At 45.7% G+C, this 27968-nt stretch overlaps 1 protein-coding gene across 7 annotated transcripts; it reads left to right on the top strand.

Annotated features, from left to right (window-relative positions):
- Positions 1-131: 131 nt before the first annotated feature.
- On the top strand, positions 132-27530 carry evla (Enah/Vasp-like a). 7 transcript variants are annotated; one of them, XM_037487473.2, is made up of 14 exons: positions 132-557; positions 16803-16971; positions 17450-17630; positions 21268-21325; positions 21627-21688; positions 22630-23607; positions 24607-24860; positions 25005-25120; positions 25407-25434; positions 25609-25651; positions 26204-26264; positions 26429-26486; positions 26572-26629; positions 26815-27530. In XM_037487473.2, exons 1-14 carry the CDS (start codon positions 553-555, stop codon positions 26850-26852), a joined length of 2109 nt encoding a protein of 702 aa, XP_037343370.2. In that variant the 5' UTR covers positions 132-552; the 3' UTR covers positions 26853-27530. The 7 variants fall into 7 exon arrangements, with proteins under 7 accessions (XP_037343370.2, XP_037343369.2, XP_037343368.2 ...); XM_037487472.2 differs by lacking the exon at positions 132-557 and adding an exon at positions 4913-5225; XM_037487471.2 differs by lacking the exon at positions 132-557 and adding an exon at positions 8169-8476 and having other exon boundaries at positions 24661-24860.
- Positions 27531-27968: the final 438 nt, after the last annotated feature.

The raw sequence follows: 27968 nt of genomic DNA, 5'->3' as shown, positions 1-27968 counted from the left end.
CTTTATATAAACAGAGCATATAGTCATATTAATTATATGGTCATATTACTGCACCAGAGTGCTTTAAACAGGACTACTGTGGCGTCTTCGCCGCAGGGGGGCGGCATTGAGCCGGTCTTTGTCCTCCCTCCCTCCCCTCCTCCCTTCCGCACGCAGAATTAGCATTTCCCCCCACTCGAAATCTCTCCACCTCACCAAAACACCCCGAATGGAAAGAAGCCGTGCCACGACGGAAGCTGCGGCCGAAGACCCCCGTCCGCTGTGGCCGAGCGTGGACTGAAGGATGCGCGGCGGCGCGTCCGGAGAGCAGAGACCACGCAGCACGCCGCGGGTGGGAGAAGACACCCGTGTCCTCGCCTCGCGTCATCATCAAGCCGCTATTGTCGTTACAGACGCGCACAAGGGACACAGAGTGGAAGCAGGGGGTGTATGTGTGTGTGTGTGGGGAGGGAGGGGGGGGGGCGGATTCGAGCCTTTCCCGACTGTGTTTCAAGAACAATAAGCGGACCGTCGGTTCCCGTCATCTAACGGGCCGAACAAAAAGACGAGAGGATGAGGTAAGCGCCACGCGCTCTGTTGGACGCGTAACGACAGATGCGCGGCCACCCCCCGCGTGCACGTTTATACATGTATCTGGCGAGAATATCCCACGGCTGATAATGTAGCGACAGACCCGCAGCATCATGGACGTTTTATTGTCCGATATTTTTCCGTGTAGAGAAAGTATCGTGAGGGTCCTGAGGACCCACCCCAGCGGGCCTCAGCTCCACGGAGGCGTCTTTTAACACGTTCACAATGAACGAGGAGGTCAATGTTACACATTCCCTCCTCTGTTAGTGTTCTATTCTCACACCGCCGGACCCACCCAGTGCGCGCAGGGGCTAGTGAGCCAGGCGGACGTTGTCATGGAAACGACAGCATCGCGTGTGTCTACGGTGCACCTGGTCGTAAAATGGCACGTCGAACAATGACTGACGGCGCCGGCGGGAGGCTGCAGGGGGTCGGGGGTAGTATGCGTGAGGGTGCATATGTACCCGTCACTGGAGGAGGTGGGGGTTTATTCTGGGGGTTGCCAGGCAGGTTATCAGACACCCCCCAGCCCCCCCCCCCCCCCCCCATCCCCCTCATCTCCTCTACACAGACACGTACATAAGCCTACTTACTCCATGACGGACCCACACCGCATAAATGTGCTTCGTGAATCCTCATTGTATATCCGTTGCCGTTATTTTGAGCCGTTCCCTGCTTATGTTGGTATGCAGAATGTGCTGAGGGGAAACAAATCTTCTCCAGCAGCAGAGTCTTTCTATTTAGTTCTATTTATGAAACAGTCTTTGCATATTTCCCCCCCGCTGCTGCCGCCTTTAGAGCGACTCCTCGGTGTCTCTGTAGCTGCAGCCTGCACCGTTATGTTTTATGGCTTCAGATTTATTCTGGCAGCTCTCCTCAGACACGGCGCACTCTCCTTCCTTTCTGCTGAAGCTATACGGGTGTTTGTCTGCATGTGTGTGTGTGTGTGTGTGTGTGTGTGGGTGAGAGACTGTCTGGTTGTGTGCATGCGGTGCTACACGCTTCAAAGAGGAAATTGGGAGAGGTGAAGGGAATTAGGGCAAAAAGAGAAAAGCCAGGGGTGATCTCACATCTGGATGTCTCGTGTGAAGTATTTCCGACCCAAACAACTAACCCCCTTCCCATTACGACTCAAAGCCAGAAGCTGAACCGTTTGGCTTTCAGACTGTAAACATGTAAGATTCATATCTTCCAGTCCGGTTGGATGAACGCGGCGTTTCCTCTTTTCTGCGTCCCATCCTGTGTGTTTGTTGTTGCCAGAGGCGGATCTGCTCTTTGATTCAAGCCCAAAGGGGACGTCTTAAATCGCCACAAAGCAACAACAAGGTGACCCGCAGCTTCTTTTTGCAGGGGGATAGAAGAAGATCAAATTCAATGAGATCATTCGTTCAGCGTCACTGCTTCCATTGCTGCATTTATGTAAGGGTTATGTATGTGCGTGTGTGCGTGTGTGTGTGTGTGTGTGTGTGCCAAATATGTGAGTGTAGCTTAGTTATTATTAGTCCAGTAACAGTAGTGGTTCTATTATGCGATGCTTCCTCCCTGTTCTCTTTGTCAGACTGGCTGCTGTCTCGTGGTTGGTTGGATTCAATGTGTGTGTGTGTGTGTGTGTGTGTATTGTACTGTACACTCACCGGCCACTTTATTAGGTACCCCATGCTAGTAACGGGTTGGACCCCCTTTTGCCTTCAGAACTGCCTCAATTCTTCGTGGCATAGATTCAACAAGGTGCTGGAAGCATTCCTCAGGGAGTTTGGTCCATATTGACATGATGGCATCACACAGTTGCCGCAGATTTGTCGGCTGCACATCCATGATGCGAATCTCCCGTTCCACCACATCCCAAAGATGCTCTATTGGATTGAGATCTGGTGATTGTGGAGGCCATTTGAGTACAGCGAACTCATTGTCATGTTCAAGAAACCAGTCTGAGATGATTCCAGCTTTATGACATGGCGCATTATCCTGCTGAAAGTAGCCATCAGAAGTTGGGTACATTGTGGTCATAAAGGGATGGACATGGTCAGCAACAATACTCAGGTAGGCTGTGGCGTTGCAACGATGCTCAATTGGTACCAAGGGGCCCAAAGAGTGCCAAGAAAATATTCCCCACACCATGACACCACCACCACCAGCCTCAACCTTTGATACAGGGCAGGATGGATCCATGCTTTCATGTTGTAGACGCCAAATTCTGACCCGACCATCCGAATGTCGCAGCAGAAATCGAGACTCATCAGACCAGGCAACGTTTTTCCAATCTTCTATTGTCCAGTTTCGATGAGCTTGTGCAAATTGTAGCCTCAGTTTCCTGTTCTTAGCTGAAAGGAGTGGCACCCGGTGTGGTCTTCTGCTGCTGTAACCCATCTGCCTCAAAGTTCGACGTACTGTGCGTTCAGAGATGCTCTTATGCCCACCTTGGTTGTAACGGGTGGTTATTTGAGTCACTGTTGCCCTTCTATCAGCTCGAACCAGTCTGGCCATTCTCCTCTGACCTCTGGCATCAACAAGGCATTTCCGCCCACAGAACTGCCGCTCACTGGATGTTTTTTCTTTTTCGGACCATTCTCTGTAAACCCTAGAGATGGTTGTGCGTGAAAATCCCAGTAGATTAGCAGTTTCTGAAATACTCAGACCAGCCCTTCTGGCACCAACAATCATGCCACGTTCAAAGTCACTCAAATCACCTTTCTTCCCCATACTGATGCTCGGTTTGAACTGCAGGAGAATGTCTTGACAACGTCTACATGCCTAAATGCACTGAGTTGCCGCCATGTGATTGGCTGCTTAGAAATTAAGTGTTAACGAGCAGTTGGACAGGTGTACCTAATAAAGTGGCCGGTGAGTGTATATTTGTGTGAATGTGTGTGCGAGAGGGATGGAGTGGTTTGTGAGAGAAACCGCGGAAAAGAGGTCAAAAAAGCGAGGCGTCCGTCCCGTACCGTACCGTTATTGCCGGATGGTTTGTGAAGCTCTTGGTTGCGGTGATTCATCTCAGGAAAGGCCGAATGCAGCGACTGGAAGGGAAAATGCTGAGTTATGCATCTTACTGCAGGCTGCTGCCGCCCTCCAAAGTGATCAGAGAGCAGCTCCGCGTCATCACGCACTGCCACAACACGCGCATCGTCCGGGGCTTCATTGAAGCAGCTTTTTGCGGCGAGCAGGTCGAATGAAAGAGATCTAACTCAATCAGAATTGAGAATCGGTGGGCGGGACATTTCACCAATATGATGCCAGAGTTTCCTGAACAAAACATATCTTTGTGTAAGAACCCGTTGAGCTTCTGCAGGTGTAAGCTGGAACTTATCAGTGTGGTGTATTGCACCTACAGTGACCTAGGGTTCATTCACACAGGATACAGATGTAATATATATGCTTAGCTTTCTTAATCAGTGATTCCCACGGGGTTACAAAACAAATTTGAGAGGCTGCATGAAGATTTAGGGTAGGAAAGCAAAGTATTTTGCATTTCCCATACATAATACAACGCCTTTGTTGTTTGATAATATGCATCTGCATCATTTGTTCTTGATGGAGATGCCCCTGTAAAAATCACTTACATTGGAGCTATGCAAGGTTTACCTGCAGTTTATCCCCATTTAACATTGTACCGTATGTTCTGCACAATTCGCAATTCAGACGTTCATGAGCTTCTGGAAGTTTACCAGCTACACATTTTAGATGCATGTTCCTGTCTACTTCATTCAAGCTCTGTTTCTGAACAAATACTACTTTATTTATTTCACCTACGCTATGGGGTGTGCTGCATGTTTCTTACCATTTCCTAAACATCATTAAGCCCCCTTAATCTTGTAGTGTACTGCATTGTTCTTTGTTTGTTTCCCACACCTCGGCTCGCTGTGGCAAAGAGGCTTAAAGTTTCCTTCAGCCAGATGGACCACCGGGATCAATTCTGATGAAGCCACAAGCAAACCGCACACGTTACACTCACCGAATGCAATCCTTAGTTGCTTGAGTTTAAAACTCTGCTGCAGTGCACTTGGTTCCGAGCTGGGAAGTAGCGTCCTTTTATCACAGATACTGAATGAATGAAGCCGTGTGCCGCTGTGTTTCTATCGATAATTGGGGATTAGAGGTTTATAACTGACATGCACCTTTCCAAATTCTGTCACTGTAGTTTCTATTTAAAGCAAAATGTGACACGCTGTGGAAGGGCGGGATTGTGAAAGCACTCCTGTTTGCTGTATAGGCTAACGTGTAATTTTCATCCAGTGGAAAAGATTCCTTTGAGGTCGAAAGACAGCACTCCAAATCCTCCGAGCGGAGCGAGGTGACTGGTCTGCTCTGGTCACATGTTCCTCTCTCTCTCTCTCTCTTGCATTCCCTTAGTCTGTTGCAACACTCCCCTCATCTCCCTCGCTCACTGCTTCCCTCCCACTCTCTCCCTCTCTGTGTGTGTCTCCGTCTCGTGTCTGCTCTGTTTGAGAGGATGTGAGGAAGAGGAAAAGGTTGAGTTAGCTTCGGTGCCGGACGGCATGTAAACCGTTCTCTCCTCTCAGGCCGACGCTCCCCCTCCCTCCCCCTCCCCGCCCCCCCCACTCCTCCGCAATCTCCCCATTTATACCTCCTTTCATCCGTTTGCTTGAAGACCGGGCCGTCTTCTTCAGCAGCATGTATTCCCTGGACGATTTCGGGTAAGCCAACGTGTCTCCTCTTCATTACCTGTTTGTTTGGTCTCTTTATTGTTCCTCTGTGCCTTTTGGGGTAGTGCGATTAAAGGGGAAAACGTGTTGTTATGAGGGCGCTTCTTCTCTCTCTCTCTCTCTCTCTGGCTCATCTTTTAGATGTGCTTCTTCAAACAGCCTTTGTAGAAACCCCGTGTTCCATCGCGAACGTTGTTCCAGATCTGCTTGCTTGTTTTACGTAACGACTCAACTGGGATAAGTTGGAGAGGACGCGAGGAAAATGAAATAGAGGGGAAAACTCCACTGCTTTCCACCCCTGTGTCTGTGTTTTCTCTGGAGCCAGCTGTTTGCAGAGACGCCTGATTGGTTACCCTTTGGCAACCTTTCATTTGGTTCCCTCTTTTTCCCTGGGGAAGAAGGAACGGGTTTTCTCTCTCCGTGGTTCACGGGGCACGGCTCCCGTTTGACCCGTTGCAACGTGCGAGGAAGGGAAGAGCGGCATCGAGAGCGTTAATCTCTGAATAGCTGCTTGAGTGGGGCTATCAAGAGCCAGATGATACGAGGATAGAGAGGTCCCCGTGTCATGTGGCCTTGGCAGATTACGGCGGGCTGTGGCGATTTGCTCGGAGCTCAGATGCAGATGTGGAGCCGAGCGGGACAGAGGAGATAAGTTCAGAGGTTTACGCTTGATCGCTTGTACTCTAGTAATCTACTGTACCGCACAGGGATCATTCACCGCTCATACTGACGAAGAGCAGCAACCCTGCTCGACTCTTCATCTAATCCCATATTATTTAGAGAGTCAGAAATTCCGCGAAAAGATCGGCAGGAGATCCTACACTGACAGGGACATCGCAGGAATACAGGGAATGTTCCCTCTCGCATCCGTCTGTGTATCCTACGAAGCTGTGTTTCCCTTTAAGGATCAGGATTAGTGACGGGACCCGAGAGCGCTGAAGAAGGTGGAGAGAGGAGCCGAGGGTGGGGGAGGGGTGTGCGAAGAAGTGGGGGGTTGCCATCCATATTATACTGTATGTTCATGACAATTAGCCCGAGGGACAATTGGCATCAGCGGAGATATGTAATGAATAAGTGATGCCGTTAAAGGGGTCAACGTGCGGGTTTCCCCGTGGGAAGCTTTGCTGCTGCGGCTGGTGATATGATACAGCACAGTGACTCCTAACCATTTATAAAAGAATGCTTAAGTCTTATTTGATAGGAAAAAACAATATGTGGGCGTGATGAATTCATTGTACCGGGTGCCTCTCCCTTCTGGGCTGTTATGTTATATTAAATGTTTTAGGAACTCAATCATGAAACCACAAAACCTTTATTCACAACTCTCCTGTTTTCAGAGCCGAACAATTTGACCTGCGCTGGTTTCTTTCCCCTCAAACATTCAGTTTATTATAAGGCAATGTGCACCTACAACATATAACATAATCCATATTGACTGAGGTGATGTAATCCCACTATGTAGGACATTTTTTTAGATGACAGATAATAAAATATCAACAAACTGGGACTGTCTGTACAAAACAAAAAAGGTTTTAGAGAGTTAAAGACGCTATCGGGACAAAGTTGAGATCTTGTTGTTGCAAGGACCTATAAATCTTTGCACCGCCGCATGTTCCCGTGTTTGATCCTCAGTGTGATCTCTGTCGCCTCTTACAGTATTTTGAAGGTTAGTGAGCTGGCACTTCCTACTCCTCAGAGACTCGTCTGTCGCAGATTATAAACTCATTAACGTTTGCCCGGCCTGCCACAGAAATGTCCCGCAGTCGACCGCTTGGCGAAGGCCTTACGGAGAACGATGGCCTTACGGTGAGCCCGCGAGTGAACGACTGTCCTGTTCGACCAATCGCTGCTGACCCTCGTTTAACCAATGACACGCCGCGCTGCGGGCACACGTTGGCTCTGTTTGCAGTCAGAGCGTCTTATAAGGGCAGCTGCTGGACTCAACCGGAGAGGTCAAAGTTCAAAGAGTAATGTTCTGTCATCCTCACGCTGGAGTCAGTCCTGGCACTCTTGTGTGTGTGTGCGTGCGTGTGTGTGTGTGTGTGAGTGTGAGAGAGAGAGGGAGATCTTGAGGGTGTCTTGACTCTTATTGGGTGTATTTATTCCTTGTTTTGATCATATTCATCTCCTGTAGTGATTTAAAAGACAACTCATTCCTCCAGTCTCATTTCACTTAAAGCCCCACATTTTAACCTCATGGGGGCACTAGGGGAAAAATTACGGTTCATCAATACATAGATACATGTCATGGCAATAATTGCGTCCATCCAATAGACCACAGCGCTTACAGCATCCTGCAGAGTCCACTTCTATTTTGAATGAATCGACTCCAGTGTATGTACAAAGTCCCTAAAGCCAAAGATGAATGACTTCCAAAATCCTTCTCTCTCTCTCTCTCTCTCTCTCTCTCTCTCTCTCCCTCTCTCTCCCTCTCGTGGGGTCAAATTCTGATTGAGCGTTGGAGTAAGTCAATTATGCTCGTGGAAGTTAATGAACATTCAGCACGAACACCTCTCCCAGTTAATCTGCGTTGTGCAAACCCACCACATTGTGTCCTCTGAGGTAAAGGGCATCCCGATCGATAGGAGCTGGCCACAGTAGACAGGGCGGCTGGTTGGGCATACAGGCTGTGCTAAATACTAGGTGGCTGGGGCAACAGCAGGCCCGAGTCAGGAGGAGGAGGGGGGGGGGGCAGTAGCAAACCCCAACAACACCCCCCTCCCTCTCACACACACACTCACTAAACATTAGTAGGAGGGTGGAGGGGCAAAATCTGGCTGAGACGGATATGAGGTAATCTCCTCTGGGTTAACAGTATGACAATAGAACAGAGGTTCAATCTCTCACACACACACACACACACACACACACACACTCTCATCAGCGACAGGCTGGTCAGTGACTTCATCTCTCTGGCCGTCTGTTGTCCCTCAGTCATCTCTTTGTTGCTGGATGGATCATCACAACCAATGCAGCAGTACAAGAAATCCGACCAGAGGGACGTTTTTGATCTACATTTTTTAAGTGGATTTTTTTTTTGTTTTATTTTGTCAGCAGGAGGATTAAACTGCTTTTATTGAGTTCTAGTTTCGGAGCAGCCCGGGAGTGACTTCTTGCTTCTGCTGTTGTTTTTTCGGCTTCCTGTTTATTAAAATGGACATACATCGGCACCAAGTGCTCCGCTACTGCCTCCCTCAGAGTGTCAGTGACTCGGGGTTGTTTTACAGCCACGTCGCCGCCAGGTTAGTACCGACGCGCGTGTGGTCATTTGTGGTGCCAGAATATGTCAGGGATGAGTGATGGAATCTAAACGTCAAAGGGCAGCAAGTAAACATAAAAAGAAAAGGGAGATGGAAATATTTAGTGGTGAATGAAACGGAGAGAGTTGCGACAACTTGTTTATTGCTTATTGAGGTTCGATCATCGCGTGGAATGAAAGGGTCGTGCTTTTCCACCGATGGGCAAATCTTTCCCCCGTTGTTTAACACAAGCTCGAATAATAATCTGTAATCTTAATCTGGCCGCAACAAAACTAGGGAATTCAGGTTCTTTTTGGATTAGTTATTGTGTGCATGGTACACCGTTTTATTTGGCACAAACCTGTGAGCAAAACAGCTCTTTAGCGTCTGTAAGAGTCAAGCATCATCATTTGTGACTGATGAGTTTCGGTGGTTTTCCCATATTCTTTCTTTTCAATCGAAGCCGGAGCTGCTGGCAGAGAGATGCAGCCCATCAGCCTCTTCACTCTAAGCACTCTGCGAATAGCCGCGTTCCAAGGGGCCACATACATGTTTTATTCACACAAGTGTGGAAGACGGCGTGGCTTCTGGCTAGAATGGCAGTCTTTCGGGCCAGTGCCCCCCTTTTTTTTTTTTTTTCCTCTCTGTTTTCTGCTGGCAGGGTTTATGGAATGAGGAAAGAGATGGAGAGAGGAGAGAGACGGTTTGCTGGCTGCTGCTGGCCCAAAAGTGTGAGATCTAACGGCCTCTCTTTTTAATGAGGGAGAGGATGGGGGCTTTAAGAATAAAGGACAATGAGGGTTTATGTGTACTGTGTGTGCAGCTGTTGATTAAAACTGACCTGAACCTGCTTTTAAGCCCATTGGCAGCGGCACCGTGACTTTAGCCCGCTTCAACAAAACAACAATAAACAAACAAAAATCACCATTTCTTTCTTTGTAGATTTCAGAAAGAAACGTTTTAAGCCCAAACTGCTCCCCGATAAATACCATGGCTGATAAGATAACACTTATTTTAGGTTCATACCGCCGAGGTTCAGCAAGGCTGAGATGCAATGAGCAAAGATTGATGATTTCTCCGATACGTATGACAGTTTTAAGTCAATGTTATGTGGTCGACCCTTCTTTCAGTCACTGATGTGCATCTGCATATGTATTTTATGACACATTTCTATCACACAGTCCAAAAGATGCAGAATATAGGTCACACGTTTTTATGCCACTGTGTGCGAGTTAAATGTAGCAGCACTGCAAACTGTTACCTCACGGCATGAAACTGAGCTTTCTGCACACAACTGGGACATTTAGCTAAGCACTTTAATGCGGTTTGCACAGATGCCATTACTCTGCTCTCTGTCTGTCCCCCTCTCTGTCTCTCTGTCCCTCTCTCGTTGTCTCTCCCCCTGAGCCGTCCACCCACCCATCTGGGGCTTAATAGTAGCTCTTTCTGAGGTATTACACAGCCGTTGTGTATCAGTGGGTCAGGGGTTAGGTAAACACACAATGGCTGAGTACAGATCACAATCTGGACCTGATGGATCGAGGATGTCGCCGCTTGGATGGTGCTGCATAGATTATGTGAATCTGAACCAGCATATACACGTTATTAGTGGAACTGTGATGCATTTGAGGAGGAGATGGAGATATTCTTATGTCCTTCAGGATTAATTGTAAAGTATTTGAATCGCCACTATTGTGGTCCTAATGATGATAAAAAGGACTTTACGTCAATGTTCAGTATTTTTACCACACATAGAAAATGACATACATATCCATATTTACAGAAGAAATGAACTTGTGCTCCTTACGAAAGGAAGAAAGTATTCAAGCATTGACTTTTCATTGTTACTGTACCACTGTTCATGACCTCAAAAAAGGCAACATAGATTATTCTCCCCTAGCTGTTGATAAGCAGGTATAATGGTTACCAGGTTGACCACACCTTTGGCGTGTGAGCACGCTATTATCTGCTATTCAGCAAAGTGGATCAGGTGGGAATGTTTAGCAGATGATGGCACTGGAGACACATCTGAAACCCAAGGAAATTCCTCCTGGGGGTCGATATCGATGTTATTACTGAATGAATGATGCCTGAAATGAATGGCATGGGTAACAGGACTTAAATAATAACCACAGTAACGTTAGTTTTAATTATTGTGTTCAGTACATCCAAAACAGCAATCCTTGAAATCACGTTTCTGGCTGTTTCTTCCAAAATAGCTCACTTACAAATGAAAGAGCCTCACTCTGCATCTCAGCAATAAAGTTGGCTTGTGCTGTTTTTAGTTTCCGCAGGCTTTGTTCCCTCCGCCTGCCTGTAGCCGTACTTTCCCCATGGAGCAGATTAGAGGTTTTGTACCAGAGTTAAGTCCTGGTTAATTTAGATTTAAGACTGCAGTGAGGTAATGATCTGCCTGCCAGGCTCTGTGTCTCTAATCCAAGTAGTCAGACAGACCTCTTCCCTCCGTCAGCTCGACCCCGGCATCCACCCACACACACACACACACACACACACACACACACACACACACACACACAGGTACGCCTTGAAATGCCCAGGATGCTTCCGCGTTCTAATTGCCGCGCTGACTGAAAACATGGACGGACGAGCCAGAAAAACACTGACACTCCGCTGCATTAGAGAAAGTCCCTTCAAAATAAAATCCCAGGATGATTTTTCTTTTTTTTTTTACTTTTTTTTTAAACTTCTTTTTTTTCAATGCAATGGCCCGCGACCCACTACAAACGGGTCCATTGGGTCGGGACCCACCAGTTGAGAAACACTGCTTTAGTACGACCGCACGTATGCTAAAACAGCGGGTTGATGTCTGTAAAGAGGCTCATTTTTATCTCATGTCAGTGAGGTTTTCCAAGTATGAAAAGACAAATGTGTGTTTGCGTCGGCATCTGTCGCCCTAATAACGCACTTCGCTAAGAAATAACAGTGATTGTTATTTTGGGTACCGTCGTGTACCGTGTGTGGGTGTATAATTATGTATTTCTGTTCCAGATAAGTAATAGAGTGGCAGGGCGTTATGGGGGCCTCTCTCTCAGCAAGTACAGGCTATGAGGTGAAACTGTTTGTGCTTTACATTTCCCAGCAGGCCTCTCATCATCTCCTCCTTGTGTCCAGCTTAAACCCAAACTGCACGGATGACTTTAAATATGTGATGCAGTTTGGAGATATGACAGCATATTGCTCCGCAGAGATCGACACCATCTACCTGAGGATGCCACGGTCTGTTTACCGAACCTCGGAATTGAGTTATAAACTCGGCCTGACACTGGCTGCATGTCTCTGTTATCCTGAGTACCAACGAGGGATGCATAAAACTGTGTAATTATCACTGCTGCTGCACAGGAAGCGTCTCCCGATGCCTTCATATTTCACAGCCGGCTTTAATTGTACGGGACGTTAGGATTTCTTTTTCATGACTTAATTAGCCTGAGATTAATTAATGAGTTGGTTATCTGAGGTTGTCACAAGCTGTGCAGATTGACTGCTGTAAATAATCAGGATAAAACATTTTTATCTTCATCTTCATCCGATGTGACGGATGAGAAATTGGCTCGTTGTCTTTTTTGGTATCTATCTAACAGTTTTCATGATTTTAGCCATTTATTTTGTTTTCCTATTCGCCAGGTGCGTTGAGAAATGTGAGATGATATGCAAGGCTGGTCACATGGTGGGACTCCTTGATTCCCCTTCTATTGAGCAGGATTTATATGCAGATGGTGCATATACGTTTTCTTATAGGCAAAAAGCTTTGGTTCTGGTTGGTTTTGGGAGGATTTTTTAATTGTCCTACACTGACTCACTGCCAAAAGAAAAGCTTCTCTCTGGTTGCCGCATGCGGTTTGAAAATGAAACCCTTAGATTGGCCTGGTTTAGCTGGATGTCCATTGTATTCTGTAGCTGCTGCGTTAGAAAAATGCAGCTTCTCCAGCGTGAATCCAGCCAAGCATTTCTTACCAAAAAAATAGTTATTGTGAGCTATACAAAGCACAATAATGATGTTTTTGAACTTCTCGGCTTCTGGGGCTACAGACACAAAACGAGTCCAGTCGGGAACATTTAGATTCATGTAATTTCCCATCTGGGTCAATTCCTCTTATCTCACCGATGTGACACAAAGTGATGGAATATCTATATAAAAAGATTTGGAAATGCAATGCGTGGTTTACGAGATCATTCTATGATATTTGGAAATATATTGACCTTGTTTGTGTGGAGCTGCTGCAGGACCTCAGGGGATCTGACTGCACTTCTGTATCCATGGACTAACGCTTTGCTACTGCTTTGGTCGCGTTTTTAACACTTAGCTTCCATCATGGCCAAACAAATCTAAGATGCTCTCATATGCCGGCTGCTCTTGAATGACTCAGCATTTGTTGGGGTCTGTTCAGGGGATTTCCACTGTGAACCAGCAGGGTGACACAATTACCCCAGTGGAAATAGCTGATTGCCAGGAAAACAGAAGCTCTGCCCTCGGGTGCTGCCCGCGGAGAACGACACACACCACCCACCCCGACCCACTATAAGGAAACTCTTCCCAAATACATTAATCCACTGATCTGATCATGAAGCCAGCAAATCTCACAGAGTTATGCATCTACTCTCCCTTAATGTGCACGAGCCGTATTTTCCTCCAGCAGGATATCTGTTAATGGACTAAAAAAACATAGTTAGATTATGTATGTGTGTGTGTGTTTGTGTGTGTTTGTGCATGAATGGGATTTGTGTGGAGGAGGGTGGGGTTAAGGAGGGGGCACATATGTCTAAACATGTGTTCAGGGAAGTGCTTCATTTAAAAGCCTGGGAATGTGGCCTCTTTTCACCACTCGCCTACGAGGCTTACTTGACACGAGGAAGCGCTCAATGTGGCAGAAGCCGTCACATCCGCTCTGCTCTCCACCTTCTTCATCATCTCATCTTTCCATCTCTGAACTGACCTTCCTCTTTTTTTCTTCACGCCTCGCCTTTTGAGAGGAATCTCATTCAGCCTCCTTTGAGAAATCTGCATAGTTCACCGAAAACAAGTTAAAATGCTCAGACAGGAGCTCCGGACTGTGTCAAGTTAAGATGAAGAACCGTACATCATCTTGGCAAAGAAACAACATTGTATACACTTATTAGCCTGTTAGTGTGCCGTGAGAAACATACAATATGTCTCTTTTTATATTTATGAGCTGGTAGCTGTTGTGCTGAGAAATAAGACCCGACTCTGTAGTTCCTCTCGGGGGTTCAAAGCATTTTTGTGTTTTTAGTTTAAGATGAAGCTTCATTACATTAACAAGATTGAATTGTAGACGTTGTGGATGCTCACTTACTGTTGTAAGCTGTCTGTTGCAGGCTTAATCATTATTAATCATTAATCAATTTATTAAAAGACAACGTTCTCTTGTCCTCTACAATTTGACCTTTGTTTTTTCCTGTTATGAATATTCCTGCTCTGAACACGAGTTGGATGTTCATCACGTTGTTTTAATGTCACTGGTTTTGATTTTCAGCAACAGCTGACCTTTTCCGGATTATTCCATATCGCCTGCTGTCCATTCGTCACAAACACAAGGCCACACGGTTTTTATTTTCCTCGCATCTCTCTTTACTCGCCCCTTTTTTTACAGCTCAAAATCCAACAAGTATGAAGGACCGGGGGCTGAACCTTGATTTTATTTTTCTTGTTGTTTTCGTTAGGAGCAGCTGTGATGCCCTGCAGCTATCATGCGCCCCTATTGTGCCTTGTCTCCTCTTTGTCATGTGACCTCCGGGAGTCCACTGCCCTCAGTAAACTACGCACAGAAGGGTTTAGCCCACTGTCAGAAGTGTGTGTCAGTTCCAGCGGACATTGCCTCGGTTCAGACCACATGACGGACGGGTCAATTGATCACCGCACTCTGCACGTAACGGGCGGGACAGCGGAGGCGCTTCCTGTATGACAGTCAGCTTGGAGCCGGAGGCGCTCCATCCCTCCGGCCCCAAACTGCTCCAGAAATAGGGCCTGTTTTTGTAAGAAGATCCATCTCAGGGATGCAGACACCTCCCTCTTTTTCCCAGAGAGCCCCGGGGGTTGTGTTGGGTCTCTGGAGTGGAGAGAAGTGTTAGTTATGTGATTAGTGAGTCTGTTGAACTTATTTAGAAATGTGGGAAGCGTGGTGTAATCATTCCTCATGGTTCTGCACGCAGAGGGAAGGTTCTGCTCAAATGTAGAGGCCGACTGCAGCCTCATACTGTGAATAATTAATAATTGCAATAATAAATAATGATTTACACTTGAAATATTATTATGATAATTTCCACAGGAGATAGGGTTAGGGGGTTAGGTTTTTTTTTAGGTGTTTGTGATTTGTTGAGATCAGATTACATATTTTAATGTATTTGAGAATCTGTTTGTGTAAAAGACAAATTTATGTGTTATATGTCTGATTTTCAAGTGGAGGATATTTATTGCGTAACCGTCTTCGTAACATCTACTTTCTCTTAATTCAACACTCCACAAAACGACTCTCTGCTCAAGTCGTTGTGATTAAATTGTGTCGCGATAGCTTCGATATGACGTTGCTGGCTCAACTCGACAGCAGGTGTGCAGTGTGGAACGACGGATGTTTGACGCAGGCGGGGGGGGGGGGGGGCGGGGGGGGTTGTAACCATGCGAGTAGTTTATGAAATCCATCTGTGAAGTGAGCTTTAAAAGCTCGTCCCTGAGGAACGACATGACGCCGCCGTGCAGCGTGACGGGTTATTTGACTCTGATGCTGTCATCACAGAATTTAGTTCTGAATTCCTCTCTTGCTTGTCGTTTTTAATGGGAACTTAATTATTTTGAAAGTGAACATCAGGTGATAGAAGCAACACAATCTCAGTTTTTGCAACTGAAGAGCAGATGATGACAAACACGCTGGATTGGTTGAGAGGGGGGGGGGTCTCTCAGGGGTTAGTCTTCTACCTCCAGCAGATTGCCGTTTTTTTCGGAGGAAAAATCGCAGCACGTGATGATGATTGCCGGGAAAGAAAACCTCATGTATCTGCTGTCTCGCTTCACGATTTCTGCCGTGTCTACTGTTGATGTAGTTGTGCTAAAGTGGTATAACGTTACGCTCATTCACGTCTGGTAATACAACAAGTAATCATACGTCATGATCACTGTTTCCAGCTTTTTGTCATATTTCTTCATAATTGGCAAACAATGAAAGTCATTTACAGCCGTAACATATTTTTTCACCCGATTGTATTCCCTCTTTGCTGCCGCAGGGACCAAATTTACATTTTATTTTGTCACATCATCTCACGTGAACTATTGCAGAGATCAAGGCTCTGGAATAGCTTGGCGGTCGGTTTGCTCCTCCCGGCCCTCACTCTGCCACTGTGAGTCTGGCTGCCAGAGACACGACCCCTGAGGGGTCCAAAGTGAAAATTAGAGGAGCGTTTAGTCACTTCACAGGTTCTGCGAGGTGACCTCGGCTCAGCCGGCCCTCGTCTCCGCTCCGCCTGCTGTCGCGTGTTTTCACCTGCAGGCGCATGGCGGTGCTACGGTCAAAGGGGTAGTCACACCTCACATGGCTCTTTATTCTGCAAACTTTTGTTTGTGCAACTTTTCATGTGCTTTTTTGTTTTTACCAAATGTCTCTGGCGTTCCGCGTGCCGATCAAACTCAGCTGGGGCTTTTGAACACACTGTGTCATGTGACCCGACACGTCGCACACACACCCACCCGTCTGCAGTGATGCCTCCGCACATTTCTCCGTGGGCTCGGGTGGTGCCGCCGCACCGCACCCGAGTAACGGCCGCCACAAAGAGGGGGATCTGCCACAGTTGGCTTTAAGGTTGAGGTTTTCTTCTGTAGCTTTTAAAGACGACATCGTCCAGACTCACTGCTGACATCTACAGTGGCAGTGTGTTATTCCTATGTACGCGGTAGCATGAAGGTGGGGCTCCTCAGAGGCCCCTTAACCAACCGGATGATTATACAGTGATTCGTTGGTTTCACCTCATCGACCGCCATCACATTCACAGGATTCTGGTCAACGGTCAGAGTGCAGCGGCGCACCTCTATAATCTAATATTCTCGACTGTTGGGAACTGAATCCTTCGCAGTGCCCACTCAGTTATTTCCTGACCTATTATCATTCATTGCTCAACACAGTTACTCATAAAAACCTCTTTCATAACTTACTGAATGTCTTTAACCAAGTCTGACAGGTACATCTATAGTGTTTTTAATTATTTACGTTGTATCTGAGCACTAAGAAAATCGAACTAGGTGCCTAAACAATCAAAATCTTTTAGAGAATCACAATAACGTAGTGATGTCGTGCCTCTCTTCTGTCAGTGAACAGAGTATCTGCCAGGCGCGGGCCTCTGTGATGGTCTATGACGATGCCAGTAAGAAGTGGGTGCCCATCAAGCCGGGCCAGCAGGGCTTCAGCCGCATCAACATCTACCACAACACTGCCAACAACACCTTCAGAGTGGTGGGCGTCAAACTGCAGGACCAGCAGGTGAGACACACCAGAAACCATCAGCACCACAATCACTGATTAGTATTAGAAAGTGCCGAGTTGAACGTGTCACATCTTTCAGACGAAAATAACCACCACATGACATCAATGCAGCATTGCTTTTAACAGATGAAATGAATGAACATTTAAAATAATTGAACTGTTTTGCTCTTAGGTTTTGAGGTTGTACAATTAAATGTGTGTATTTTTACAATGGATTGACATATTTATGTTTGTTGAATATGCTTAATGTAAACCTGATGCCATTAAGTTATAATTGAAACAGTTAAAAAACAAATCTGGTAATTTAACAAATTAGATAATTACACTTATGAACAAATTGCCTCTAAACAACAAGTAATAGCTCTGCATTTGTTTTTAATTCCACTCCCTTGACACCAACTCTTGAAGTACATCCAGTGAAAAACTTGACATGCAAAATGTGTTGATTACTTCATTTGCCTTTGCCCCACTGAAGGTGGTGATCAACTACTCCATAGTGAAGGGACTGAAATACAACCAGGCCACCCCGACCTTCCATCAGTGGCGTGACGCCCGCCAGGTTTATGGGCTGAACTTTGCCAGCAAGGAGGAGGCCACCACCTTCTCTAACGCCATGCTGTTTGCCCTCAACGTCCTCAGCTCACCTGACGGTGGAGGTAAAGAGTCATCATTCATCTTTTACATTCATCTTTTTGTTATTCCAGTCACACATTGCATCCCTTTTTACGGTGACTTTTTTATTATGTGGTGCGCTTTGGCAGGTTTATCTGAGAAATGTCTTAATTAAATCCCTCGTCTCGGTAGAGAAATTAGAGTTTTTTAAACATAAAGTGGTGTCGGCAAAGTGCTGATGGAACCGTTTGGTTCAAGTTACGACTTGCTGACAAAAAACGTCATCTGTTACCAGGTTAAAATCTATTTCTGGTAACCAGGAATGTCAGGTAACCACAAGCAAATAGTCCCCAGAGCCGTATGTTTACAGTTTGTACGGCTATGTAGATGGATTCTTTCTCTTCAAACTCTACCCTGTTAATCAGCATGCAGGCGGCATGCAGACATCATGTTGAAAAGAAAATATTGCAGCAAAACATTCAAAACGCTCAATACTGTTGTTATATCTCCACATTAATACAATGCTCAAACCTTGTAACTGCTTAACTAAGCAGTACTACCCTCTGCTGGTTAACAACATGTACTGCATCACCAAACGAAATAACAGTAACATCAGCAGCTGGTTGGTTACTGATTGATGTCCTCATTTGGAGATATATTAAAATTTGTATCGTAATACATTCATTTAATTTTTGATAAACCAAATTATGATTTTGTAAGTGTTTTATACAATAACAGCAAAACTATTCTGTTGGAACCCTAAACTGCATTTGAGGCCAAACTCACACCTAATCTTGGTTTACTAAATAGCTTCTGATCAACTCTAGTTACAAGCTACTTATACTTTGTGTGTGTGTGTGTGTGTGTGTGTGTGTGTGTGTGTGTGTGTGTGTGTGCATATTGAGAAAGGATATCTGAGTGTTTAACTGTCATCCCATCCTTGTGACTCTCCTAGTGGGGGCTAAATATCCCAATATGGAGTCTGAATGTCCCCCCCCTCCCCCCCCCTCCCCATGTCACATAGCAGCCCTCCTGTTTTTTTGGGTGCATTTGGATGTGGGCTCATGGGCCCGGTCAGGCCGGGCAAAGATCTTTACTTGAGTACATTGTTTATGTGTTTTTTTGCTAACGGAAGTAGCGTAGTTCCATAAAAAGTATAATTTAGTACTGAGCAGACTGAGAAAAATCATGCTGACTCCAGAGATTTCACCTGGGCTTCTCAGAAGGGTTTCTTCAGCCCTCATCATTCTCAGTAAGTGTGTCTGGCTGTAGAGTAATTTGTCCTCTAGCGATGCATGTTGTCTATGCTTACATCCGTTGATCATCAGTGATTTTCTCACTATGACGACGAGACTGAGTGTGTTTGGAAGAATAGGAATCACGCAGTATGCTTCTTTTTATACTCAGCATTTGAGCTGGAAATATTAGAAGTTCTGCTCCCCCCCCCCCCCCCGTTATCTCAGGACTGTACTACTTTTCACACTAAGATTCAAAATACAGACGTCTAATAAGCTTTAGAAAAGATAATTCAGAGTCTGTACAGAGGACATATCAGAATTAAAGCTTCTGGGGAGCCTGGTAATCCATATCTGTCTTCATTGTGTGGCCTTGTGAGTTTTTTAAAGAAGTATTGGCATACAAAAGAGTGGGATAATTGATTATCCTTTGACCACGTATTAGAACATTTCTGATGTCTGATCAGGCCCTCCCCCCCCCCCCCCCCCCCCCCCCGAGCTTCCTGTACTTCCTTCACCATGGCAACAGCGAGCCGCGTATAACATGCAGCGCGTCAGCAGCAGAAACACACGTATGCATGGATACACACGCAGGACGGCACAACATGGGGTGATAATTGTCTCCTTCAAATCCGCCTCATTAATATCTGCAGAAAGGTTAATGGTGTTTTAAGAGTGAATCCCTGAAGTCTCACCTTTTAAATAAATCATGCAAGTTCTGGACCACACGGGCAGCAGGTTCATGCTTTTTCTGTTCATCTTTATATTGTTTAATAATGTCAAAGAGTATGTCAGTACTATCAGCAAGTGATACCTGCAGATAGATATTCAGTTTGTTACTTCATGAGGACAAATATTGAAATGCACACGTTTAAAGTTTGGAGTCAACAACATTTGTCTCAGTGGACGGGAAAAACGTTTTAGTGTGTGGATGTATATTTAACTTATATTTGATTGTTATTCAAAGGTTCCTGTACATAATCTAACCTACATGAAGGTGTCCACCAAATACAATATGTGTTGAAGAGTTAACGGTCTGTGGGAAAGTGAGTCTTATTTAAGCCAGAACCCGTCATAACACATGAACAGAATCTCAGTTCTCTATCTGACGATCTGAGGCCACATGCTGCAAAAGTCCAATGAACCCAAAAGCACATGAGTCCTTTTTAAAGAGAGTATTACATTGGGTACAAAAAAGGTTCGACCCCTCACTGTGATCCATATGGTGCTTCAGAAGCTGTGTGAAGCCAAAAGTCTGCCGCCACCCGCGCTCCAGAGAGAGCGAACGGAAATATCACCCCCGGGTGTCCTGGATGTCACATCGGGCGTTGATGTTTAATCACTGGCATCCTGGTGAAATATGATAAGTGCCCTGCCTGCCCCCCCCCCCCCCCGTTAATAGCTGCCCCAGAAGGAGACCTTAACTCCGTCACTCATCTGGGGGGCTGAAGCCTGTCTGTAGTGGGTCAACACGCAAAGTGATGAACCGTAAACGCAGCTGATCATTTGGAAACGTCTTTAAACCATGTTGCCATTTAGTGACCTAAATGCCCATAACTTCAACTTTTGTTGACCGAACTATGTTCCCATAAAGCCCTGCCCCTCGTTACACATTTATTCTTGCTTAGATTCTTTGCTGCTGTCGTTTACAGTTTAAAATCCTCAAAATGTCAAAAAATAAGTTCATAAAGAGTTTGCCTCTCCAGGGCAAGTCACAGTTCCTCCCATGAGGCCTATTTTGTATGAGACAATTATAACTTTAAGGGCTTTACAGATGTGTCTGTGTCTCACTATGACTCCTGAGTGATCTTACACACATCATGTGATGGAGAGACACTAGAGGCACATAATTGAGGTACAAAGGTACAAAGCTACCATTCACTGCTGGCAAATATGGCATATAATAAACTTTATAGTTGCATAATAGGGGGAAGAAAAGAGAAAAAAAGACAAGGATGAAGAAGGGGTGAATGGAATGAGTAAATACAAAACAGAAGGAAAACAGAGAGGTTAGACGGGTACCACATGATAATAAATGAAGAGAATGTGAGGAGAAGGTCTAAAGAGAAGGAAGGCTAAAGCTTAAATGGTACCAGGACTCGGTGTAGAATTCATTAAACTTGTATCAATTTACAGTACTCAGCTGTTATTTATGTCAATAAATGACCTGATATACTGTGAGGGTCTCCGGGTTTAATGGTGTCTATGCAGCCAAAACGCTTCTAGCCTTTGGAATCCTTTTGATAAATCAATCCAGTCTCTAGACATCAGGACACAGCCCAGCATTACAGTTGTTTCCCAATAACAACGTTTTTGCAACTATTGAAAAGTAAAGAATGCGTTAACATAAAAGGAGAGCTGTGTATCTTAATTAGAAGTACAAATGATGGCTGATTGATGATGGATTGACTGCTTTTTTTTGTTCTTCTCCATTTGTGTCTTTCAGGTCCAGTCGTCCAGCGGCAGAATGGACCCTCCTCCGAGGAAAGCGAGGCACAGAGGAGGTACAATTTCCATCTGCCGCTTACAAGAACACCAAGCAGTCTTTGACCAACGTTAATTCATTTGGTATTAAGATTTGAGCAAATATATTATATTTCCATCTAAAGCGTTTTAGATGGAAATATAAAAGAAAGCGCCGTAGTCGTCTCAGCTGCTGCTGTTCGACGCCTCTTCTAAATTCTGCTAGAAAACCTCTTCGGATCCTTTATTTAAGGACAGCCATTACACACAATTACACATCAGGCTTAGTTTATTGAAAGAGGAAAGAAGTTCAAAGAGCAGTGACATGCGTGCACCTTATAGGATGATGGAGCAACATCAGATGCAGGCGCACAAGGAGAGGGAGCGGCGGACATCAGGATCAGGTGAGGCTTAACCAAACACCCACACCCAGCTATATAAACACACACACACACACACACACACACACACCCTCATACACTCTGCTCTGGGGACCCAAAGGAAATGAACGCTACATATCATGTTCTCCTAGCTACACAAGTTTTTTAGAAGCAAAACAAACTACGTCAATCAACAAACAGCCTTGCTCAGGAGCTCAGGACCAAATTATATTTGCTCCACTTTGTGTGTGTGTGTGTGTGTGTGTGTACGTGTGTGTGTTTTTTTTTTAATGAGGTAAGTTATCAGTGTTTGCTCAGGCGCAGCAATACATTTGCATTGCAAATGGTCGATTTTGTCATGATTAAATACCAAGGATTCCCAAGCCTGACACACAATCGGTTCCTGGAGGTAAACAGTCGTTCCCGATGTGCTTTGTGTTGTTGTTTCCCGCCTTAGTCTCAACGACTAAGCCCCAGTCTGTATGCCCTTTGCCCTTATGCTTTTTTATCCATGCGCACATATAAATGTTCAAGTCTGCCGCTTAAGTTTACATCCAGACTTAAACATCCTCCCGTGCCCCTGCTGTCAGTGGCGACATCAGTTACCCCCCCCCTCCCTGCAACATGCTCTACTGCCATCTCTTTCTTCCAGCTCCTGTTGGGGGGGGGAATGGGGGGGGGGGTGCCATATGCTTTCTGACCATGGCTCAGTCATGTTGCATTCTGCTGCTTTTTCGTTTTATGATATTTTGATTATTTGATTTGCTATTGGCTTCCGTTTTTTGGATTGCTCCTAATTTTCTCATCTTTACTTGCTTGGTTGCTCAGTTGTTTGCTTTTCATTCTTCTCACGTTTTTCTCTTTTCTGTTTTCCTTTGTTTGTTGCCCTCCTTCGTCCTCCTCTTCGTCCGCATCTCCTCTTCCTGTCTCTCCTCTCTCTGTCTTTCTCTCTCTGCCCGTCACAGTCGTTTCCACTCTCCAATATAAAGTGTCCACTCCTCCCACCCACCCAAACACCCCTCCTGAGTACAGACAGTACAGAGCTAGCACACTGCCACCCTCCTACGTCCGCGTGGCCTCCTCCTCTCCCCCGTCCTCTGCCTCGTCCTCTCCCTCTCAGGAGAAGGAGGTGGGGGCTGCTAGGGACAGGGCCCAGCTCTCCTCCCAGCTCTCCACCTCGCTCGCCTCGGCCTTTTCCCCAGTCCAGGCAGGAGTGACCACCCTGGGCCGACAGGTCCGTCAGATACCCCTGTCTCCCCCCACAGCAGCCCGCCACCTGCACCACCAGCAGCAACAACAACAACAACAACAACAACAGCAACAGCAGCAGCAGCAACAAGACATCTCGCTGCCCCCAAAACACGGCACCTGGTCCGCCTCCCAATTGCAGCAAATGTACGCCCAGTTGCCCCCGTCCGCCTCCCCTCCCGTTATGATGGCCATGCCCGTGAAGCAGGGCTCGCCCCAGCAGCCCAGCCTCCCGTTGGCTCACCCCCTGCCGCCCCTGAGTACCAGAATGAAGCCCCCGCCCCTTGACCCAAACGCCGCGATGAGCCACCACGCGTACGCCCAGCAGCAGCAGCAGCAGCCCCGCCCCCACTCCAACGGCCAGCCGGACGGCACCTACTCCCCTCATTCTCAGCACCTGCCACTCACCCCGCAGTACTGCGAGGCCGTCCCCCTGCCCCCCCTCACAGGTCAGGCAGCCCCAGGCCTCAGCCACCCGCCCCAGTACCCATCCACCTTCCACCCTCAGCAGCAGCTGCATCCGCAACAGCAGCAGCAGCATCAACAGGTGTACCACCAGCAGGCCCAGCCCCCCGCCACCACTTCCTCCTCCTCCTCCTCCTCCTCACCCCCCTCTTACACTGCCATGTCTGACGGGGGCTCGCCCAAGAAGACCCCCTCCCCCGTCCCCCAGCAGACCCCCATGTTCAGCAGCAGTAAGTATGAGGAGGAGGGAGGAGGAGGTAGTCTCACAGCAGTGGGGTAGTAGGTACAGCGCGCGCGCGTGTGTGTGTGTGTGTGTGTGCGCGTGTGTGTCTGTGTGTGTGTGTGTGTGTGTTTGGGGGGGGGGGGGGGGTCACGTGTCAGGGAGTGTATTTTCACATGCACCTCACCAACAGTGCCTCATACGAGCATGAAAAATGCACTCGTATAATATGCACGCAACAAATGTAGTCGGCCTCCACGCAGGTTTCTTCCCTCACGTTGTCTGATGAGATCTATTCTACTCAGGTGAAAGCAGATCAAACGTATTCATTACTTATTAAAAGCAATGAGGTTCCACAAACATACATACGGTCTTTGATCCGTCAGTCACACCACATTTCATCATCAAAGTCACATTATTGTCTCACGGTTGCTGAGTTTCAGGCGGTGGCTATTCTTCATGCTCTTCTCAATGTTCCATTCAATGATTTTATTTTTCTTTTTTTAATTGGCTGCGCTTTTGCTTTCAGAAGCGACTTCGCTTGCACACACACTTTGAAGGGATAGTCTGCCCGGCTCACGTAGTTTAAATATTTGCATTTCCCACATGCACTTACTGAAACAATCAAGCTGGGGTTTAAAAAAAATGATCCCATTTTCAGCTGCATTACCCTGCGACAATAATGTAAATTTCATACTGCCCAAATTCAATTTCATCAATGACTGCCTTTAAAGTTAAAAGTATATTTAAAAAACATTTAAGTGCCGATAATCAGCCGATATACAAAACAACCAATATCACTCTCCCTGTGAATTTCTTTAATTTCATCATATTTATTTTTTGCACTCATACGGCCCGGTGGCCAGCTGTCTAAATAGTTGTTATTCACACAGTGAGAGTCGGCGGCACATCGGTCCACTGACGGCCTTTTATTCGAACCTTCCAACCGGCACAAAGGGTCAATCAGCCCGTGAAGCCATTAACAAATACGGAACTGTGCCCCTCCCAGGCCCCCCTGTCTCTGCAGGTCACCCATCTTTTTGTTCTGTGGCGCCTCCTCCAGCTGCAGTTCCAGCGCCCATGGCTGGCCCTCCTGCCCCCCCGCCGCCACCGGGCCCACCGCCCCCGATGGCGGTGCCCCCACCCATGCCGCCTCCGCTGCCCACCGGTGGAGGGCCTCCTGGGGGCCCGCCCGGTGCCCAGCACCAACCATCAGGACTGGCTGCAGCACTGGCTGGGGCCAAACTACGCAAAGTACAAAGGGTAAGCCTTTCGCTTTCTCTTTATCAGTAGTTATTTGTTAAACCCATCTTATATGTAAGGGGGAGGGGGTGGGGGTTAAGGAGACAAAGAGCGCGTTCAGTCCATTAAAAAAAATGCAACCCATTGTATCATGTGTTCCCCCAGGATGAGAGCAGTCCGCCCGGGTCCAGTGGCAAAAGTGACTCCAACCGGTCTAGTGGTGGCAGTGGAGGAGGTGGGGAGGGACTAATGCAGGAGATGAATGCCTTACTAGCTCGCAGGTGAAACGGCTACACACAAGCGCACACACACCCCGCTCACCTTTGCCTTTAGTTGTGAGTGAGCGAGAGATGAAGTAAAGGTGAACATTCTTGTTCTCTGTGACGTCCCGCTACATTTTTGTCTTTTGTTCTTTTTGGTTCTGCTTTACTTGTAATCAAGTTTTATCTAAAAGAAGAAATAACATGTTGTACTGGTATTTTATCCATGTCTCAATCTTTGTGTCCCGGGTTATTGAGTTACCTGCTTATCTCACTTTTTGCTTGTATTCATTTCTCCATCTCACAGACGAAAAGCTTCAGAGAAACCTGACGAAGTGAGTCATTTGCAGGAAATAGTTTTAATATTTTTGGGAACTTGTTTATGTTTGTGTCAGATGAAAAGATTGAAGGGGACCCTGAAGCCATCAGCAAACATTTACCTGTGGGGAACTTACAGTAAAGCTGATCTGCTATTGTGTTGTGATGAATCATGTCTCTGTCTCCTGCAGGATGACTCTAGTGGTAGAGGGCCCGGTCAGCAGAACTCAACAGGTACTAAACCAAACATTCACCCCATTATTGTCGGTGTTGGGAAGGTTATTTTAAAAAATGTGATAGCCAACAGATTACTAGTATGATGTCTAGTAATATAACTACTTTAATTGCCTTATAATAGTCGTGTCATTTGTTTTTGTAATTATTATTTTTCTAACAAATGTTAAACTGGGTAATAAAACTCAAAAGTTTTAAACCAGGCAGATTAAGAATTATTCAACAATGATTACTGTCAAACTTGGATGAAAAGTTTCTCATTATAATTTGAGTAACAAATTAACCAAGTTAATGTTATATTCTACATACAATCTCTTTACCGAAGATAATAGATTCGGTTAAAACTCATTTTTAATTTTCAACATTTTGTGTAGTAACTGTATTAAGTATATATCTTTCTCAGTTTCTGTAACTAATTACAATGACATGCAACTTGTAATCGAAACTCCCCATCCCCATCACCAAGTATTGCATCGCACAGATTCATTAGTTCCATACGACTCTGCATTTTATCTCACTGTTTCACAGTTGTTATTCTTTTCTTATTCCCAGACGCTTTGAAGAAGCCGTGGGAACGATCCAACTCTACAGACAAGTCCTCGCTAGTCTCCAGGTAAGGAAAGAGGAGCAAAGGTAGAGTGTACGGTACGCATATGAAATAGCTAACCACCGGAGTTTCTGAATAAATATTATCTAAGCTGTGGTTTCGTTTGACAAACGTAATCCATTAGTATGGAGTGATGTGATGCTCATCTGCGTCCATCCTTTGTGTTGCAGAGTGAGACCTATCGGCAGCACTAGTGAATCAGACACAGAATTCGACAGAATGAAACAGGTTGGCACCATTAACAAGTTTAACTACACTAGAGGACCATGTGGGTTTCTACTTGTTGAACTCATTACACGGTCTTGTTTTGCAGGAAATTTTGGATGAAGTTGTACGTGAGTTGCATAAAGTGAAAAATGAGATCATTAACGGTAAGCAATGCAGTGAATGTTGTATCCAGGAGCACAAAGCATGTTTAATCTTTTATCTGTTCTTACTTACTGTTTTTTAAAACTCAATGGCCATAAAAAGCATCAAGAAAAGCATGTCTAAATCAATAATTAATCATCATAATTATGAGTGTTTTCATTTTGTAAAACCTTTTCTTTATCTGCAGCCATCAGACAAGAAATCGGCAGAATCGGTACATCCTAATCTCATGTGAGCGCCCGTAGGAGGAGAGCAACAGGAGGATGGACATGCGGATGCACAGACACGAGGACCGGGGGAATGTTCTCTCAATGTTTCTGTGACCTCGCGATGCCACGATGCAAGTTGCAGAGATGTTGTGCCAACATTTGAGTCTGCTGGACAGCGAAAATGGGGAGAAAGTGACGGAGAAGAGGGGTTAACAAGACAAGGGAAGCTCAAAGAAAAATTGAAGGACTGAAAAACTCAAAGACGGGAGGAAAAGAGTGACTAAAAGATGAATTGATGGATGGAAGAGACATTCGTGCTGAGTTTGGTGTTGTGTCCTCTCTGTGCACCCATGGACTCAGTCAGCCCAGTGTCGCAGCTCTTTGTTCTCTGTTCAGTCTTAAGAAGAATTTATTTTTATTTTCTAAGTTTTTAATGTTTTATTATTTAAAAACTGTGGTGATAATGATGATGCCGTTGATGACAATGAGTATTTTATTTATATTATAGGTGAAAGGAACCTTGCACACCATTTGTCAGCCTTTTTTATGTTCTATTATTGGTTTGTTTAGTTATCCCTAACTATTTCATTATCACAAGCACAAAAGGGCATAGTGGTGCTGCAGACTGGCATATTAAAAAAAAAAAAAAAAACTTTAAAAAAAGGCTTTTTATGCCCTTGTTCATTCTGGTGTTGTGTATGCAACATTTGCTCTCTGGAGATGATGGAAAACATCTTAATGTTTTAGCCATAATTAGCTACTAAAAATACCTCTTTCCTCCACACGTGAGGATTAACACACTGCAAATGAACAATTGATGTTTGGTAATCTGATAACACACAATAACAGTCTGCCCATACAGCTCCAGTGTGACCGAGGTTTAAGTTTCTTTTTACCTGTTCAGATCTGCAAGATTATTGGAACTTGGGGATTATTTTTAAAAAAAACAGGCTAGTGACTGTAAATGTGCCACCTGGTTTCTGTTAGATATACAAAAAAATATGTCGTAGTACACCTTATACTTTGTGAACCTCCCAAATATGCATGAAACTCCTATCTCTATGAATTTATTTTTTATTTGATTTTGGGGGGAAAAAATGATAAAAATACAAACGGTGGTACATTTATTAAT

The sequence above is a fragment of the Pungitius pungitius genome, chromosome 14, assembly GCF_949316345.1.
Source record: "Pungitius pungitius chromosome 14, fPunPun2.1, whole genome shotgun sequence".
In the NCBI taxonomy this organism is placed as follows: Eukaryota; Metazoa; Chordata; class Actinopteri; order Perciformes; family Gasterosteidae; genus Pungitius; species Pungitius pungitius.
The sequence above is the reverse complement of the archived record's forward strand: the minus strand, read 5'-3'. Positions and strand labels throughout refer to the sequence as shown.